This window comes from Lutra lutra, chromosome 4, assembly GCF_902655055.1.
Source record: "Lutra lutra chromosome 4, mLutLut1.2, whole genome shotgun sequence".
Lineage (NCBI taxonomy): Eukaryota > Metazoa > Chordata > Mammalia > Carnivora > Mustelidae > Lutra > Lutra lutra.
Window position 1 is genome coordinate 155,317,486 of NC_062281.1, and position 17,921 is coordinate 155,335,406.

At 43.2% G+C, this 17,921-nt stretch overlaps 1 protein-coding gene across 1 annotated transcript; it reads left to right on the forward strand.

The window, feature by feature from the left end:
* Positions 1-276: 276 nt before the first annotated feature.
* Positions 277-15,459, forward strand: LOC125098884 (cytochrome c oxidase assembly factor 7). The gene is made up of 3 exons (XM_047728110.1): positions 277-440; positions 3,921-4,061; positions 14,191-15,459. Exons 1-3 carry the CDS (start codon positions 335-337, stop codon positions 14,637-14,639), a joined length of 696 nt encoding a protein of 231 aa, XP_047584066.1. The 5' UTR covers positions 277-334; the 3' UTR covers positions 14,640-15,459.
* Positions 15,460-17,921: the final 2,462 nt, after the last annotated feature.

The following is a 17,921-nucleotide window of genomic DNA, read 5'->3' on the forward strand; positions in this document are numbered from 1 at the left end:
AGCACACAATACGCACTTGGAGACCACCGAACAAACGAATGAATGAAGAAATAAATAACTGCAGGCAGAAAATCATGAAGGGCACAAAGCTGGAGCACAAAAGTGCTGCAGAAAGACTGTCACCGGCTTTAGGAAAGGAATGAGCATAGCAAGGTTTTTACCAGCTTCCACAGCTTCAGGATTTAGGTTCGCGGTGCTCCCCCTTCCGGAATACCCGGTGAGCCCGCAGCCCTCCGCGGCACGCCCCTCCCAGGCCCCGCCCCTTCGCTGCTCACGTGACCGCAGGGCGGGCGTGCTGAGCGGCGGGCTAACCTCGGCTGGGCGAGCAGGGGCAATGGCGGGTGTGGTGGATTTCCAGGACGAGGAACAGGTGAAGTCCTTTCTGGAGAACATGGAGGTGGAGTGCAACTACCAGTGCTACCGCGAGAAGGACCCGGACGGTGAGCGCTGCCAGCGCAGCCTGGGAACACGTGGGACGCATGGGGGAGGGGTGCGGGCCGCACGGGTCACAAGCGACCGCTGAAGGAGGTCTGGAAGGGGTATTCGGCCGGGACTCGTAGGGACGCGGTGGGACACTGAAGACCTTGTGCATGTTAGGGAGGAAAGGGTTGGGTTCCTCGAGGATTTGCGGGCCTCGCAGCGGGGGAATCCTCGGCGGGACCGAGCCTGGAAGCGGGGGAGATACGAGGAGGTGTGCTTGGGTGTTGGGGGTGGAGGGGTGGGAATACATCAGTGAAGACATAAAATTCCCTGTTCTTCTGGAGCTTACATTCTAGTGGGGGGGAGTTGGATAATAAACGTAAAGAAATAAATGAAATCGTGTGTTGAAAGTGTAATGGCAGAAAGGATTAACAGGTATGGGGAGTTGAGGGCAATTTTGAATTAAGTGGTCAGACGGAGTCATTGGGAAAGTGGCATTTGAACAAAGCCTTGAGGAAGCTCAGGGAGATCTATGGTAGGTAGAGGTAACAGCTAGTGAAAAGGCCATGAGGCATGAATGTGTCCCTCGTGTTCTGAGACGTTGAGTTTACTTGAGTGTGTCAGTGGATGATGGTGTCCAAAGCAGCCAGTACCTTTGGGTGGTTTTCTTCTTCCTTCTTTATAAAGAAAATAAATAAATAAATAAATAAAAGACACTCACCCAACCTTCTTATAGCTTGCAGTCAGATTTCCAGAATATGATATAACTATTTCTTGCAGCTAACCAACTAACCAGAGTTGCTCTGCTGTTTAATGGCGTAACAAGAACCCAGGGTGGTTCTTCGAGGGCTTGCCTGCATCCTGAGAAGAGTTGGAGTCACTGAGGAGCAGGATAGTTGGGGAAGACTTCTAGGGGGAGGTCAGGAGGAGCAGGCAAGTGTTCATTAAATGGAGGACAATGTGGGAGAAGAGAATGCTGTCTTTTGGAAGATTTGAAGTGAGGCTGTAGTTAGATGGAAGAGGGAGTCTGGGAGTGTCAAGCCTTGAATGCCAGGGTAAAGCATTTAGACTTTATTCTGTAGGCAGTGGAAAGCCATACATGTTTTTGACGAGAGAGCTCATGGTTATGGACGCTGGAGAGTATACTGAGCGGTGGAGTGGGGGAGGGTGGGCATGAAAGGACTGGCTGCTGCACTTCAGGAGAGCCTGAGAGGAGGCTATCGTTACTATAGCTACTGTCATTTGAAGTCATCATGATCTCTCACCAGGATTACTGAAATAGCTGCCTAACCTGACTCTGTTTGCATGCTCACTCCCTTAAAATCTGTTTTCAACCCCTAAACTGGTAGTTAAATTTTCATTTTCTTCTATTAAATGCTATCTTCTTAGATTTTTTTAAGTTATTTTTTAAATTAACATATAATGTATTATTTGCCCCAGGGGTACAGATCTATAAATCGTCAGGCTTACCACTCACCATAGCACATAACCTCCCCAATGTCCATAACTCAATCTTCTTAGATTTTTAAATAACAAAATAACACGTTTGTTATCAATGCTGGAGTGTACCCCCTCATGCATTTTGTTCTTCCATGTTCATCCGGGCATATACAAACATATACACTGGAGTTACCTTTTAAAAATGCAGATTGGGGTTGCTTGAATGGTTTAGTTGGTTAAGTGTTTGCCTTCTGCTGAGATCATGATCCCAGGGTCCTGGGATTGGATGAGCCCTCTGTCTGCCTCCCTGCTGCTTCTCCCTCTTCCTCTCCCTCTGCCACTCCCCCTGCTTGTGTTCTCTTGCGCTCGCTAGCTTTCTATCAAATAAATAAATAAATAAAGTCTTAAAAAATAAATAAAATTAAAATGTAAATTGAATCATATCACTGCCCTTCTTAACCCTTCTGTGGTTTGCCACGGACCTGGAATAAAATCCTAAGTCCTTCCTGTGTTCCATAATGCCCTGTGATCTGGTCCCTGCCATTTTCTTCTCATTTCCTACCCCTTTTCTCCTTGATCCAGCTACATTATACCTTATTTGTACTAACTTATTCCCTCTTTGGGGTCTTTTAGTCTATTGTTTCTTATACCTGGGACTTTCTGCTCTCTTCCATTTCATTGTCTCCAAATACCTAGTTCATTCTTGTTATTCACATTTCAGCTTGGATATCACAGTCCTTACTAGGCCCTCTCTGACTGCCCGGTTTATGGTAACTGTTACCCCAGCGTGCACAACAGACTGTCTTATCCTATTTTGTTTCAATCATAAAACATTTACTACTGTTTAAATGCATTTAAAAAAAATAAATGCATCTTGCTCACCTATTTACTTATTTTTCTCCTTTCCTCTAGAATGTAATTTTTAGGAGGGCAAGTGACTATATTCCCAGCATCTAGAACAGTGTTTGGTACATGGTTGGACGTAGATGCACAAATATTTGTTGAATGAAAATGACTGAGAGGCGCCTGGATGGCTCAGTCATTAAGCGTCTGCCTTCGGCTCAGGTCATGATCCCAGCATCCTGGGATCAAGCCCCGCATCTGGCTCCCTGCTCGGCGGCAAGTCTGTTTTCCCTCTCCCACTCTCCCTGCTCATGTTCCTGTTCTCATTGTATCTCTCTCGCTGTCAAATAAATAAATAAAAATCTTTAAAAAAAAAAAAAAAAAGAAAAGAAAATGAATGAGATGATTGTCATTTGGGATGAAGAAGGAGGGCCAAAGACAGAGGGGAGAGATGTTAAGAAGAGGCTCACTGGGACCAGAGACTGCCACAGAGAGCGTCCATTTCCAGCTCCTTCAGTAGCTACTATTTCTACTCTGTCTTTGGGCTTCTCATTCCCAGCCTAGCTGAGGTGTATTGTCCTGGAAGCACCCCTTTCTTGCTACTACAGAGACGACCCATGGACCCTTTTGGTTTCCAGTGTTTTATGGCTGAACTTCCTGGGAAGTTCCAAAGGTGGCAGAGTTTCAGTTATGGAAGTCAGTGAGTCTTTGGTCCTGGGTGACAGGGAGCAGCATGGCTGGTGAGCGGTGGAGCCAGGGCACCGGCCATGGTTTCTCCAGCCGGTACATTGCTCAGTCCCCAGCTAAGAGCAGATGATGCCATTTGTAGACATGGCTGAACACCACCTTCAGTCTTTGTGGTGAGGTCACCTTGCCACACCTCAGGAGGACAGAAGCTGGTCCTAAATAAAAGACGTTTTGAGACAAACCATAAGTGACTCTTAATCTCACAAAACAAACTGAGGGTTGCTGGGGGGAGGGGGCTTGGGAGAGGGGGGGAGGGTTATAGACCTTGGGGAGGGTATGTGCTATGGTGAGTGCTGTGAAGTGTGTAAACCTGGTGATTCACAGACCTGTACCCCTGGGGATAAAAATATATGTTTATAAAAAATTAAAAAAAAAAAAAAAAAAGACGTTTTGGCTGCCACACCTCAGCCTTCCCCACTGCTGTGCAGCAGCCCCAAACATGAAGAACAGCTCTTGTGTTTTCCTCACAGGATGCTATCGGCTGGTGGACTATTTGGAAGGGATCCAGAAGAATTTTGAGGAGGCTGCCAAGGTGTTGAAGTTCAACTGTGAAGAGAACAAACACAGCGATAGCTGCTACAAACTGGGGGCCTATTATGTGACTGGGAAAGGTGAGGCACCTGCTTTCTTTGGTGACTGTTATTGATAGTAATGCTGATCTCACATCCTGAGCCTCATGCGGGGTCCTCTTCACAGAAGGGTCCTCACAGGCCTTGCGGAAGCACATTGTAGGAAGATTTGGAGAGAGTTCAGCAGAGGGATGTGGAAGAACATGGCCTTTCAAGTTAGGCAGATATTGAGGAATGCTTTTAGCAAGTAGTGGGACCTTGAGCCAGTCACTTTAACTCTACCTCAGTTATATCACCTGTAAAATGGAGAAAAATAGTACTTGCTTCATAGGGTTGATGTGAGGATTAAATAAGATGATACAGGTAAAGGCGTCAGCATGTACCTGGCACAGAGCAAGAGACCAGTAATTAATTCTCTACCATCTTATCTTTTCACCTCATGCCCTAATTGTAGTTATCACTGGAATAGTGAATAGTGTTTATCTATCGCTAAATAAGAAATTATTCTGGGGTGCCTGGGTGGCTCAGTGGTTGGGCATATACCTTTGGCTCAGGTCATGATCCCAGAGTCCTGGGATCACCCTCTGTTAGGTTCCCTGCACAGCAGGGTGTCTGCTCCTCCCCTCCCTCTGTCCCCACAACCCTCATGTGCGCTCGCTCTCTCTCTCAAATAAATAAATAAAATCTTTTAAAAAATAAATAAAAATCTTTAAAAACAAATTAATGTGAAAAAATATCTCAGTATTATTTATCTACAAAATTTTATTTTTATTAACTTACAATTTACAATTAATACATTACTGCATTATATTAATGATTTAAAAAAACCTAGTGCCAACAGTGGCAGCTTAGTTGAATGTTATCTCCATGCTATTTAGCCCATGAAAAAATAATGTTCCTAGAGGATTTTGTTGATGTGGTAAAAAGCTTATGAAATTTTATATATACACACACACACACATATGTACATATATATGCACATATGTATATATGTATCTCTCTCTCTCTCTCCAGTGAAGAAAGCCAAATACAAATTTGTATATGGTGTGAACTCACCTATATGATACAGCATGCAAAACCAAAAATATTCCTAGCTATTTAGTCTATGGATTTGTGCCTTGGTAAAGTTTTGGGTTCTTTTTGTTTTTATACTTTTTTTTTTTTTTTTTTAAGTAATCTCCACTCCCAGTTTGGGGGTCAAACTCATGTCGCATGCTCTGCTGCCTGAACCAGCCAGGCCTCCCTCCCACCTTTTTTGAAGTATTGTTTATATCATATTTTATTATAGTTTTCACAAGAACTTGAATTCCTTATTGAAATAGGGAAAACAGGGGCACCTGAGTGGCTCAGTGGGTTAAAGCCTCTGCCTTCGGCTCAGGTCATGATCTCAGGGTCCTGGGATCGAGCCCCGCATCGGGTTCTCTCTGCTCAGCAGGGAGCCTGCTTCCCCCTCTCTCTCTGCCTGCCTCTCTACTTGTGATCTCTCTCTGTCAAATAAATAAATAAAATCTTTAAAAAAAAAAAAAAAGAAATAGGGAAAACAAAAGTGGCTCTGAAATTGTTTTTTCTTATTAGACAAATTCTTTTACCAAGGATTGGTTGGGGCAAGGGAAAGAGCAGGAGGCCAAAGAACCTACTTTTAGATAGTGCAACATCAAGCAAGACATTTTCCTTCCCTGAGCCACAAATTCTTTGTTGACAAAATTAGAGTAGTATGGTCCATTCATACTTGCTTCATAGGATTTTTCTGAACATCAAATGAGAACAGATGTGACTGTTTTCTTAAATTATAAAATATTCTCGGGGCACCTGAGTGGCTTAGTTGGTTAAGCATCTCACTTTGGCTAAAGTCATGATCTCGGGGTTGGGCTCTGTGCTTGTTGAAGAGTTTGCTTCAACTTCTCTCTGCCCCTCCCCCATGGTTGTGCTCTCTTCTTCTCGCTCTCAAAATAAGTAAATAAATAAAATCTTTTAAAAAATTATAAAACATCCTATTGGTGTGAACAGGTCTGACTGTATTGGTTGGTGCAGAACTTACTTTGGATTATGTACTTAGAGTATATATAATCCCAGGAATGCTTTGGCCAGGTGTTTTCAGATATGAACTCAACTTTGAACTATTTTTGTGAAGCAATCTAAATGTCCTATGCATAGAAGAAGAAGTTAACTCTGACACACATCTCTCTGAGGAAATATTATGCAGCCACTAAAACAGATACTAAGGAGTGTTTCTAATGGGGAGTGAAGAAGGCTCATGACTACAGCATGTGAAAACAAGACCAAATTGGGGCACCTGCCTGGCTTAGTTAGTAGAGCATGCGATGCTCGATCTTGGGGTCATGAGTTTGAGCCCCATGTTGAGTGTAGAGATTACTTAAAAAAGCAAGACCAAACTGCATAGTGCTAAGAGGAAATTCACCAAAAATGAAATAGTGATGGTCTCTAGGTAGTGGTAACAATACATGATTTTTGTTTCCCTTCTGTTTAAGAGTCCTTGGTTTGGGGGCATCTGGTGGCTCAGTTGGTTGTGTATCTGACTCTTGGTTTCAGCTCAGGTCATGATCTCAGGGTTGTGGGATCAAGCCCTGTGTGGGATCAAGCCCTGTGTGGGATCAAGCCCCTGTGGCTAAGAGCCATAGGAACTTTTGTCACTGGGACAGATGAAAGACTAACTGCTTGGGATTCTCTCTCTCTCTCTCCCTCTACGCTGCTCCCCGCTGTGCACACGCACGCTCTCTTTCTCTCTCAAAAAAAAAGTTCTCAATTTGCTCTTCTAAAAAGTAAAATTACTTTACAGGAAGAGATGAAGGCTCAGATAAGTTGATGATAATGCAGATAGTCTTCAATCTAGACCATTCTTGTATGCTTCAGACTACATGTAGCTAACTGTTTGTTAGACATTCCTACGTGGAGTTCTCTTAGGCATCTCAAACTTATCAAACCAAATATGGAATTCTTAATTGTTTTCTTCTCCCCCCAATTTAGTATGCCCCTGTTATCTTCCAAGAGATACCCTTGGCAAGTGGTGTCTCTCTCTGCATAGTAACTCATGGCCAGTTTATCTCCAAAATATGTCTTAAATCTGTCCTGGCTTTCTTCCCCTCCTTTCATTCTTATCCAAGCCACTGTCCTCTCCTGCTGGGATTACAGTTAGGAGATTAATGCAAGTCCCTAAACCTCTTTCCATAAGGCAACTAAAATGAACTTTTAAGAATATAAACCATGGGGGCGCCTGGGTGGCTCAGTAGGTTAAGCCTCTGTCTTCGGCTCAGGTCGTGATCCCAGGGTCCTGGGATCAAGCCCCGCATCAGGCTCTCCGTTCAACAGGGAGCCTGCTTCCCCCTCTTTCTCTGCCTACTTGTGATCTCTGTCTCTGTCAAATAAATAAATAAAATCTTTAAATTTAAAAAAAAAAAAAAGAAAGAACATAAACCGTGGACACTTTTTGGGGCTGAGCTATGGTAGATGTGTTTGAGGGCAGCTGACCCAGCCTATACTTTCTGTGGAAGCCTGAGCCGGCCTTTCTCCCTTTGTGTCAAACCAGGTCTGCCAAAGACAGTGCAGTTCACCTGCTGCCCACCTTAACAGAGTCAAGAACAAGGGGAAAGATGGTATAAAGGAAAGCTAAGCAGGAAGACTAGATGCTGAAAAGGATAAATGTAAGCACATTTCTTGATAATGCTACTTCTGCACTGCAGGAGAACCATAACAACCAGGGCAGTGTAATTTGATCTGTTGATAACGTGGTCAAAGGCATAAATAGCAACAATTTGGAAAGCCACCTCCAGGCCACTCAAGCTGCTAAGAAACTGCTTTCTGTGGAAGAGCAACCCACAGAGACAGTATAATCTGGGCTGGTTTGATTCCAAAATTTGTGTCCTTTTTGGGCAGAAATGCTCGTAGTCCCATTCAGTTGAATCTGCTTGCACCCTCACTAACACTGCTTCTGGAATATCAGAACAGATGAAGGCTGTGGTAGAGAGGGGTGCTATCCCAGCATTCATTTCTCCGTTGACATCTTCCCATGCTCACATCAGTGAATAAGCTGTATGAGCTCTAGGAAACAGTACACGAAATAGTTCAGTTTTCTGAGACTTGATTATCAAATATGGTGCGCATTTGACCCTCTGTTGGTCCTTCTTGCAGTTCCTGATATGTCATTTCTATCGTGTGGTTACTTAAATATTATCTTATCTGGACACTTTCAATTTTTTTTTTTTAAAGATTTTATTTATTTATTTGACAGAGATCACAAGCAGGCAGAGAGGCAGGCAGAGAGAGAGGAGGAAGCAGGCTCCCTGCTGAGCAGAGAGCCCGATGCGGGGCTCCATCCCAGGACCCTGAGATCATGACCTGAGCCGAAGGCAGCGGCTTAACCCACTGAGCCACCCAGGCACCCCTGGACACTTTCAAATTTTTGTTGCAACAAGATCCTACACTCCTGTAGGTACTATTGAGCAAATTCTTCCCACTTTAGTTCATCTCCTGCACTGCAGTGATCCAGAAGTCTTAGCATATACCTGCTGGTTCATTTCTTACCATATTGATGGTCCAAATGAACAGACTGAAAGGTTATGAAAAGAGGAGTTGTGCCCCAACTTAAACTTCAAAGAGCTCCTGAATTGCTAATTGTGACTGCTGTGCTAAGAACCATAGGAAGTATTGTCACTGGAACAGATGAACGGACTCAAGTTGTAATAGATGTGGGAGCACTTGCCATCTTTCCCAGCCTGTAATGAGCCCCAAAACTAAAACTCAGAAGGAAGCAATGTAGAAAAATGTAAAACATGACATCTGGCTGCCAGAACCAGGCACAGGAAGTTGTGAATCAAGGATTAGTCCCATTTCTCATTGGCATTCTAAGGAAGACTTTAAGACACAAAAGGAAGGGGCGCCTGGGTGGCTCAGTTGATTGAGCATTTGACTCTTGATTTCGGCTCAGGTCATGAGATCGAGCCCCACGTGGGGCTCTGTACTTAGCCTGGAATTCGCTTGGGATTCTCTCCCTCTCCCCCTCTCTCTCTGGCTCACTCTCTCTCAAATAAAATAAATAAAATCTTTAAAAAAAAAAAAAGACAAAAGGAAACTGTTCTGGCTGTGACCAACCATATAACTGGTGGACCAGTTGAGTAGATTGTGAACCTTGTTCATTGTGTCATACTACCATTGATAAACCTCTTAACTGTGGATGATACTGTGGTTTTTCTTAACACCATTTCAGGTATTTTTCAGGCTGCTAAGAAACTAGGTGAAACTGAGAAATTTAGGGGGTGCCTGGGTGGCTAGTTGGTTAAGTGTCTGCCTTCGCTCAGGTCATGATCCCAGGGTCCTAGGATTGAGCCCCTGAATATCAGGGAGCCTGCTTCTCCCTCTCCATCTGCCCTCCCTCAACCCAGCTCATGTTTACTCTTTGTCTTTCTCTCTTTCGAATAAATAAAGTCTTAAAAATAAAGAGAAAGGAGCTACACAAAGAGGCGCTCCAGAAATGCACAGAGGGGTCCTCTTGTCTTTGGCCTAATGTTAAGTTGCACATGCATAGAGGGAGATTGAGAGACCTTATAGTGGAAAGCTTCTGGGGAGCTGTGAACTGAGAGGGGATTCCATATGTTTCACAGTGATGGGAGTGGTTTGAATTTCAACCAGTCAGAGTAGAGAGTCATTGAACATCACAGACATTCAACTAAGACTCCAAAATGACCATGCCTTGGTAGTATGATTATCCTAGATCTGCTCTAACAAAACTTAAAAACAAGTCCCAGGAGTGCCTGGGTGGCCCAGTTGGTTAAGCGACTGCCTTCGGCTCAAGTCATGATCTTAGGGTCCTGGGATCGAGCCCCACATGGGGTTCCCTGATGACCAGGGAGCCTGCTTCTCCCTCTCCTTCCTGCTTGTGCTCTCTCTTGCTATCTCTCTCTCCCCTTAAAAAAAAAAAAAAAATAGAAGAAGGAAGAGAAAAAAGTCCCAAAGACGTTTTGGCTTGATTCACCAGTGAGTTAGCTGTCTGCCAGAACAAAATTCAACGATCTTCAAAGGAATACAATAAAATCCAGACTGAACAAGGTATCATCTACAGTGTTTTCATGAAGTAAGAAATTGCTAAACAGAAAGAAAAGCAGTCCATAGACCTAGATGTGACAGAGATATTGGAATTAACAGTTAAATATTTTAAAACAGGTATAATGAGGGGCACCTGGGTGGCTTAGTCAGTTGCGCCACCTCTTGGTTTTGGTTCAGGTTGTGATCTTGGGGTTATAGGATTGAGCCCTGCGTCAGGCTTCACACTCAGTATGGAGTTTGTTTGTCCCTCTCTTTCTGCTCCTCACCCTATGCACATGTACACACGTGTGCCTGCTCACTCGGTCTCTCTCAAATAAGTAAATATTTTTTAAAAACCTGTTAAGTTGGGGCGCCTGGGTGGCTCAGTGGGTTAAGCCTCTGCCTTCGGCTCAGGTCATGATCCCAGGGTCCTGGGATCGAGCCCCACATCGGGCTCTCTGCTCAGCAGGGAGCCTGCTTCCTCCTCTCTCTCTGCCTGCCTCTCTGCCTACTTGTGACCTCTGTCAAATAAATAAATAAAATCTTTAAAAAAAAAAAAAGAAAAAAAACCTGTTAAGGGGCGCCTGGGGGTGGCTCAGTGATTTAAGCCCCTGCCTTCAGCTCAGGTCATGATCTCAGGGACCTGGGATTGAGCCCCACATCGGGATCTCTGCTCAGTGGGGAGCCTGCTTCCCCCTCTCCCTTTGCCTGCCTCTCTGCCTACTTGTGATCTGTCAAGTAAATAAATAAAATCTTAAAAAAAAAAAAAGAAAAAATCTTAAAACAAACACACACAATTCAAAAGAATGCAAGAAAGGAGAAAAAGCAAAAAGCATTTGGGACAAATGGGAAAGAAATAAGATTGTAGGCTTAAATCCAGCTATATCAGTAATTGCATTAAGTATAAGTAAACACTCCAGTAAAAGGTGTAGATCGTCAGGCTTTAAAAGCAAGAGCTAGGGGCGCCTGGGTGGCTCAGTGGGTTAAAGCCTCTGCCTTCGGCTCAGTTCATGATCCCAGGGTCCTGGGATTGAGTCCCACATCGGGCTCTTTGCTTGGCAGGAAGCCTGCTTCTCTTTCTGCCTCTGCCTGCTTGTGTTCTCGCTCGCTCGCTCTCTCTCTTTCTCTCTCCTCTCTGACAAATAAATAAATAAAATCTTTAAAAAAAAAAAAAAAGCAAAACCTAACTATATTCTGTTATATATAAAGATAGCACACATATATACTCTCAAAATTGAAAGAACTCGGGATATAGAATCTCTGAGCTTTTCTGGAAAACTATTTGATAACCAATAAAGAGGTTAATCAAAAGAAGTGATTCAGGGGGCACCTGGGTCGCTCAGTATTTTAAGCATCTGCCTTTAGCTCAAGTCTCCTGGGATCCAGCCTGGCATTGGGCTCCCTGCTGTTTCTCGCTCTCCTGCTTCCCCTTGCTTGTGTGTGTGCTCTCTCTCTCTCTCTCTCTCTCTGTCAAATAAATCTTAAAAAAAAAGAAAGAAAGAGAAAGGAGTAACTCAGGAATGGAGATGCTCTAATGAAAAGACCAGTGATAAGCAGAATCCATATAGAATGACTATTGGGCTAATTAGGGTTACCAAATAGAATGTAAATAATGTAAACTTTTAGGGCATAAAAACACCATGACACCTGGGTGGCTCAGTCAGTTAAGTGTCTGTTTTCAGCTCAGGTCATGATCCCAGGATCCTGGAATCAAGCCCTGCACTGGGCTCCCTGCTCCCACTCCCCCAGCTTGTGTTCCCTCTCTTGCTGTGTCTCTCTCTGTCGAATAAATAAATAAAATCTTTAAAAAACAAAACAAAAATGCCATAATGTTTCCTGAGCACTTATTATGTGCTGGGTTCTTTGTAAAAACACATTTAAGCTTCTAAGTATGAAATGTAGATACTGTTATCCTTATCTTACAGTTGAGGAAAACAACTTATCTAAGGTCACACAGCCAACAAGGAATGGATTGAGGACTGGAGCCTAGGTTTTCTGGCTCCAGGCTTCTGTTAACCACTGTGCTATGCTGCCTTCCTAAGTTGAAGTAATAGCAATGACAAAAAGTATTAGGTGGAGGGAGAAAGATGAGAGGAAATATGAGACCACCAGTGTCCTCATCTTCTATAGTTGTGAGGTAGTACTTCACAAAAACAATGACTGTAACCTTCTAATATTTTAGAGTCCCTTTATAACTCCAGGGGTCCCTTTAGGAAATTTCTCTGGTGAGAAAAATTCATTTGAAGTCAAGTAGTTACTTCAGTGTCACTCAGTTTGGTTTTCTTCTAATAAATTCAAGTAAAACCAAAGTTAAATTTTTTATTTGTAAATAACTTATGCAATCCTCTTTTTCAAAGTACTTCTATTAGCTGTCCATTCAGCCAGCAGCATGTAATCTGAACACATATGACAAAGATAACCGGAATGGTGTTCTCTTAATGATAATGATAGTTATTTCTAGGAGGTGGATTTGGAGTGATTTCTTTAAAAAGTGTTTAAAGATAGGATGTTTGCATTTTTTTGAGAATGGGTGATAGTGATATGGAGAACAAAGGCAAAAGGAAAAAACTAAACTTCCTTGTAACTTATAGCCCATTTACAAGTACTTGAGACAGGCAGAGTAACCTTCCTCCAGGAACTCAACTGCCTCAATGTTAATAATTTGCTAAGGGCAAAAGGCAGCCTTAGCTTGACATTAGCCCGACCTCCAGGATCATGTAAAAATCCCTCTGGAAACTTCCTTTATCTCTACTACCTCCCCACCCCAAGACGTTTGTTGGCAATCATCCTCTAAGCATATGCCCCACTGGTACACATCTGAAGGGTCTCAGGACTAAGGTTTTACCTAGATAGTAAATGACCTTTTTCTAAAACAGCTAGCCCCTCAAGGTCGTGGAAACCTTGCTTCCAGATGCCTTAGAAACTTACACTATCCCTGACCCCCTCCCAACTTAGAAGGATAATCAGTCACTCCTCACAGCACCAGTACAGCTCTTTCTGACTATAGGTGCTGTCCCCGTGCTTTAATAAAACCACCTTTTTGCTCTGAAGATGTCCCAAGAATTCTTGACCATTTGCTCCTGAGCCCCAACACTTCATGTCAGTAGTACATGGGGATTTGAAATTTTCCATGGAAAAACAGCAACTAAAGAGAAAATGAAGCTCTGTCACCACCTTTGTTTAAAATCACTTGTTGGCAGTTTCCCATTGCTCCTAGAGTGAGTACAGGATCCTGCGTGATCTGACCCTGCCTGTCTCTACAGCCTGTTTTCCCTAGTGATTTCTGGGTTCTAGCCATATGAGCTCCTTTTCTCTTTGTATCCTATTCCTGCTGCATGGACCAACCCTCACCCCATATTTTTTTCCTTCCTTTTTCCCATTATATTACAGCTCAAATGTCACTTCTTTGGGGAGGCTTTTTTTAACCTTACGCCCAAGACTAGGTCAGAGTCCTGCTACATTCTCATAATATCCTGTGCTTTTCTTCCATATGTTTGTTACACTTAAAATCCTACATTTAGTTGTATGGTTCTTAAATATCTGTTTCATTAGACTATAAGATCCACAAGGCTAGGGACAGTGTTTATTGTCCAGAGCCTAGCACGATAGTCAGCAAATATTATGTATTCACTATACATTGAAATTAATGAACATTGAACGAGGTGCTGATAAGATCCCATGTTCTTGCTGTAACTCCATGAGGTAACTATTACTATAATCCCCACTTTTCAGCTCCTCTCATAAGATATCACTTGAACAAAAGATTCCAAGGCTAAAAAAGCTGGAAGGTTTGTGCATCATGCCAGGCCACCTTCCTTTTGTGCTGCCTTAGTTCAAAATATATGAACTTTATTCAGGAATTATTCTTTTTTTTTTTTTTTTTTAAAGATTTATTTATTTATTTATTTGACAGAGATCGAAAGTAGGCAGAGAGAGAGGAGGAAGCCGGCTCCCTGCTGAGGAGAGAGCCTATGCAGAGCTCTACCCTGGGATCATGACCTGAGCTGAAGGCAGAGGCTTTAACCCACTGAGCCACCCAGGCGCCCCTAGGAATTATTCTCTTAACTTTGGCCTGAGATAATCAGGTTCTGCCCTGACTTGGGTTTATTTTTTTCTTCCCTCTCCCTTCTCCCAGGTGGACTGACCCAGGACCTGAAAGCTGCCTCCAGCTGCTTTCTGATGGCATGTGAGAGGCCCGGAAAGAAGTCTGTGGAGGCATGTCACAACGTTGGTCTCCTGGCACATGATGGACAGGTCAACGAGGATGGCCAGCCTGACCTGGAGAAGGCTAGAGACTACTACACAAGGGCCTGTGAAGGCAGCTATGCCTCCAGCTGCTTCAATCTCAGTGCCATGTTCCTGCAGGGTGCCCCTGGCTTTCCCAAGGACATGGGCCTGGCATGTAAATATTCAATGAAAGCCTGTGACTTGGGCCACATCTGGGCCTGTGCCAATGCCAGCCGCATGTACAGGTTGGGGGATGGTGTAGATAAAGACGAGGCGAAGGCTGAGTTACTAAAAAATCGGGCCCGGCAGCTGCACAAAGAACAGCAGAAAAATGTCCAGCCTTTGACATTTGGGTAGTGTGGTCCATATTCCTAAGCAACAAACAGCTTGAGGCTGGCACCTCCTAATGTCTTACATAGCCCTTAAGGTCAACCTGCTGGAGCAGGAAGACTTGGGACTTACTGTCTGTAGCTCTGGTTACATAGACCCATTTCCCCAGAGTGTCACCTACTGGGTTGTAGCCTAAAATGTTTATTTCAGTCAGTGTTCTTTTTTTCTGTTGTGTTCTGTGAAGGCACGCACATAGGTGATTTTCGTTCTCAAAGTCTTAGAGCTCAGTGAAAAACAGCAAACTAGAGAGCCATAGAGATCATGGGGGGTGGGGAGAGGAGACAAATAGCAGGAAGTTGGGAAAATCAGCAGCCACAGTGCCTGAAGCAATCAGATGTTGTTGTTATTATTATTATTATTTTATTCTGGAGGGCTTGAAAATCAGTAAGTATCTTGATTTACATAATAGAGGGCTTAAAGAGCTAAGAACAAGTCAAATAGTCATGACTGCTTACGGAATCATTGGTGTGGGTTTCTTCTTTGCCTTTAGAGTCAGATCTTCAGTAAATTCATAGATAATAGGAGGGACATGCAACATAAAATAAAGGTTGTTATGTGTCAGGGTTGCCAAAGATGATGAAATACAAGCTTCTGTTGGTGGAAGATTTTGCAGTTGACAGTTAGCATCCCCAGTCCACTCCTCTGGCATTGCTCACCATGCCTGTGTTCTATTCCCAAGGCAACTTCAGCTCGGGATTTGTAAGCAAGGATTTTGTGACATGTTTTATCCCATGGAACTTTACCTTTTTAACTGTCCTTGTGAATAAACTATTTTGATCGATTAGTAGTTTGTGTTACTAGTTTCTTTCCAGAGTCTGGGTAAGGTAGAGATTATGTTCTGCATGGCGGTTGTGCTTTTTCTTTACTAAACATTTGCTTTTTTAAAATTATCTTCCTAACTTGTCACTAGGGGGCGAGCTTGTCGTTTTCCTGCAATAACAGGTCTGATCTGTCACCACCTACTGTTTCTGGGCTTCCAGTGTTGCCGCCATCCTAGAAGGAAGTCTTGCTGTGTGGCTGGCTGAAGGTTTGTAAGCATAGCTTGCCAGCTTCTCCACTTGATCGAGGAGAGGGACTTTCCCAGGAACCCACAAGAAGTTTTAAAAAGTGAGTTTAGGGCGCCTGGGTGGCTCAGTGGTTAAAGCCTCTGCCTTCGGCTCAGGTCATGATCCCAGGGTCCTGGGATCGAGCCTCACATCGGGCTCTCTGCTCAGCAGGGAGCCTGCCTCCTCCCCTCTCTCTCTGCCTGCCTCTCTGCCTACTTGTGATCTGTCTGTCAAATAAATAAAAAAATCTTAAAAAAAAAAAGAATATAAAAAGTGAGTTTATTTTTTCAATGTGAAGTAGCTTTTGTTTTGTTTAAAATAAATTCCGTAGGCCAACAAGCATATGAAAAGATGCTCAGCATCACTAATAATTAAGGAGGTGCAGATCAGAAGCATGAGGTAATTATCCCACAACAGTCAGAATGGCTGTTTTTTATATATTATCTATAAAGACAATAAGCATTGGCAAGGATGTGGAGAAATTAGAACACTTACATGTTGTTGGTGGGAATGTAAAATGGTATAGCCACCTTGGAAAACAATATAGCAGTTCCTCAAAAAACTAAACCTAGAATGACAGTAGGATCCAGCAATTCCGTTTCTGGGTGTACCTGTGTCCATAGCAGCATTCACAGTTGCTAAAAGGCAGAAGAAACCCAAATGTCTATCAGTGGGTGAGTGGGTAAACAAAATGTCCATACATATAATGAAATATCACTCAGCCTTAAAAGAAGGGAAGATCTGACACATGCTACAACGTGGATGAGCCTCAAAGACACACGAAGTGAAATAGACATCACAAAAAGACATACTATGTGATTTCATTTACATGAGATGTCTAAACTCAGAGCAAAATGGTGGTTGCTGCAGGCTAGAGAAAGGGGGAAATGGGGAGTTGTTTAATGGGTATAGAGTTTGAATTTTGCAAGATGAAAAACTTCTGGAAATTACTTGCACACAAATGTGAAAGTTCTTAACACTACTGAACTCTACACTTAAAAATTATTAAGATGTGGGGGGTGCCTGGGTGGCTCAGTTGGTTAAGCATCTGCCTTTGGCTCAGGTTGTGGTCTTGGGGTCCTGGGATCAAGACCGCATGGGCTCTCTGCTCAGCGGGGAGTCTCCTCATTCTCTTCCTCTCAAATAACTAAATAAAATCTTTAGAAAAATGGTTAAGATGGGGGGGCACCTGGGTGGCTCAGTCATAAAGCGTCTGCGTTCAGCTCAGGTCATGATCCCAGGGTCCTGGGATTGAGCCCCACATTGGGCTCCCTGCTCAGTGGGAAGCCTGCTTCTCCCTTTCCCGCTCCTCCTGCTTGTGTTCTCTCTCTCGTTGAGTCTCTCTCTGTTAAATAAATAAAATCTTTTTTAAAAAGTGGTTAAGATGGTAAAATTTATGTGTATTTTACCACAATTTTTTAAAAAATATAAACATTGTACTGTTTTTTAATTAAGGTTTGAAGTTTTTGTTTATAAAAGCAATATGTTTACATGAAATGCAGTTTGGAACATGGCAGAGGAAATAATACCCCTCACTGTCCTTTACAACCTACTGGCATTCTTTGGCTCAATAGTGTTGTTGCTTAATTACTTTTTTAAAGAATCACATCTTTCCAATTAAGTCACTGGTTTTGTAATTTTGAAGAGTTTGAATTTTGATGACATATGTGCTGGGTTATTTTATGGACCAGTTCCTGCCGGGGACCCAAGGCGCCTGCCTTCTCTGGATCATATATTGAGATGGGGTTGGGAACAATAGAGTAGGTATTAACAGTTTCAAAATGTAATATTTCACAAAAATTATTAAAATGTGAAGAGTGAGAATTTACTGTATGGAAAGGTCCAAGGCCGTTTCATACCAGGTTGCTCTGGGAAGGAACGGGTTGCTGAGAGGCAGCATGGTCGAGTTTCTCACTTTTGTGCAACCTTTGAGGCAAGGTTTGAAAGCTGGTTTTCAGATTCTGGTCACAGCAAGCTACTCATTACTGTGTCCTCTGGCTAGCAGGCATTTGAATCATCATTAGCAACTATTTCTAATGTTTTTCCTCTGTGCCAGGCTTGGGCTGGATGGTCTAATGAAGACGAAATTTCATAATTGACTAGTGGTTTGTGTTCTCATTAGTGTTCTCACTAAAATTTCACAGTGCAGTGCTCAGTGTTGTGAGAAAGGGAAGCAAGAGGCTCACTCAGAGAGGGAAGGGAA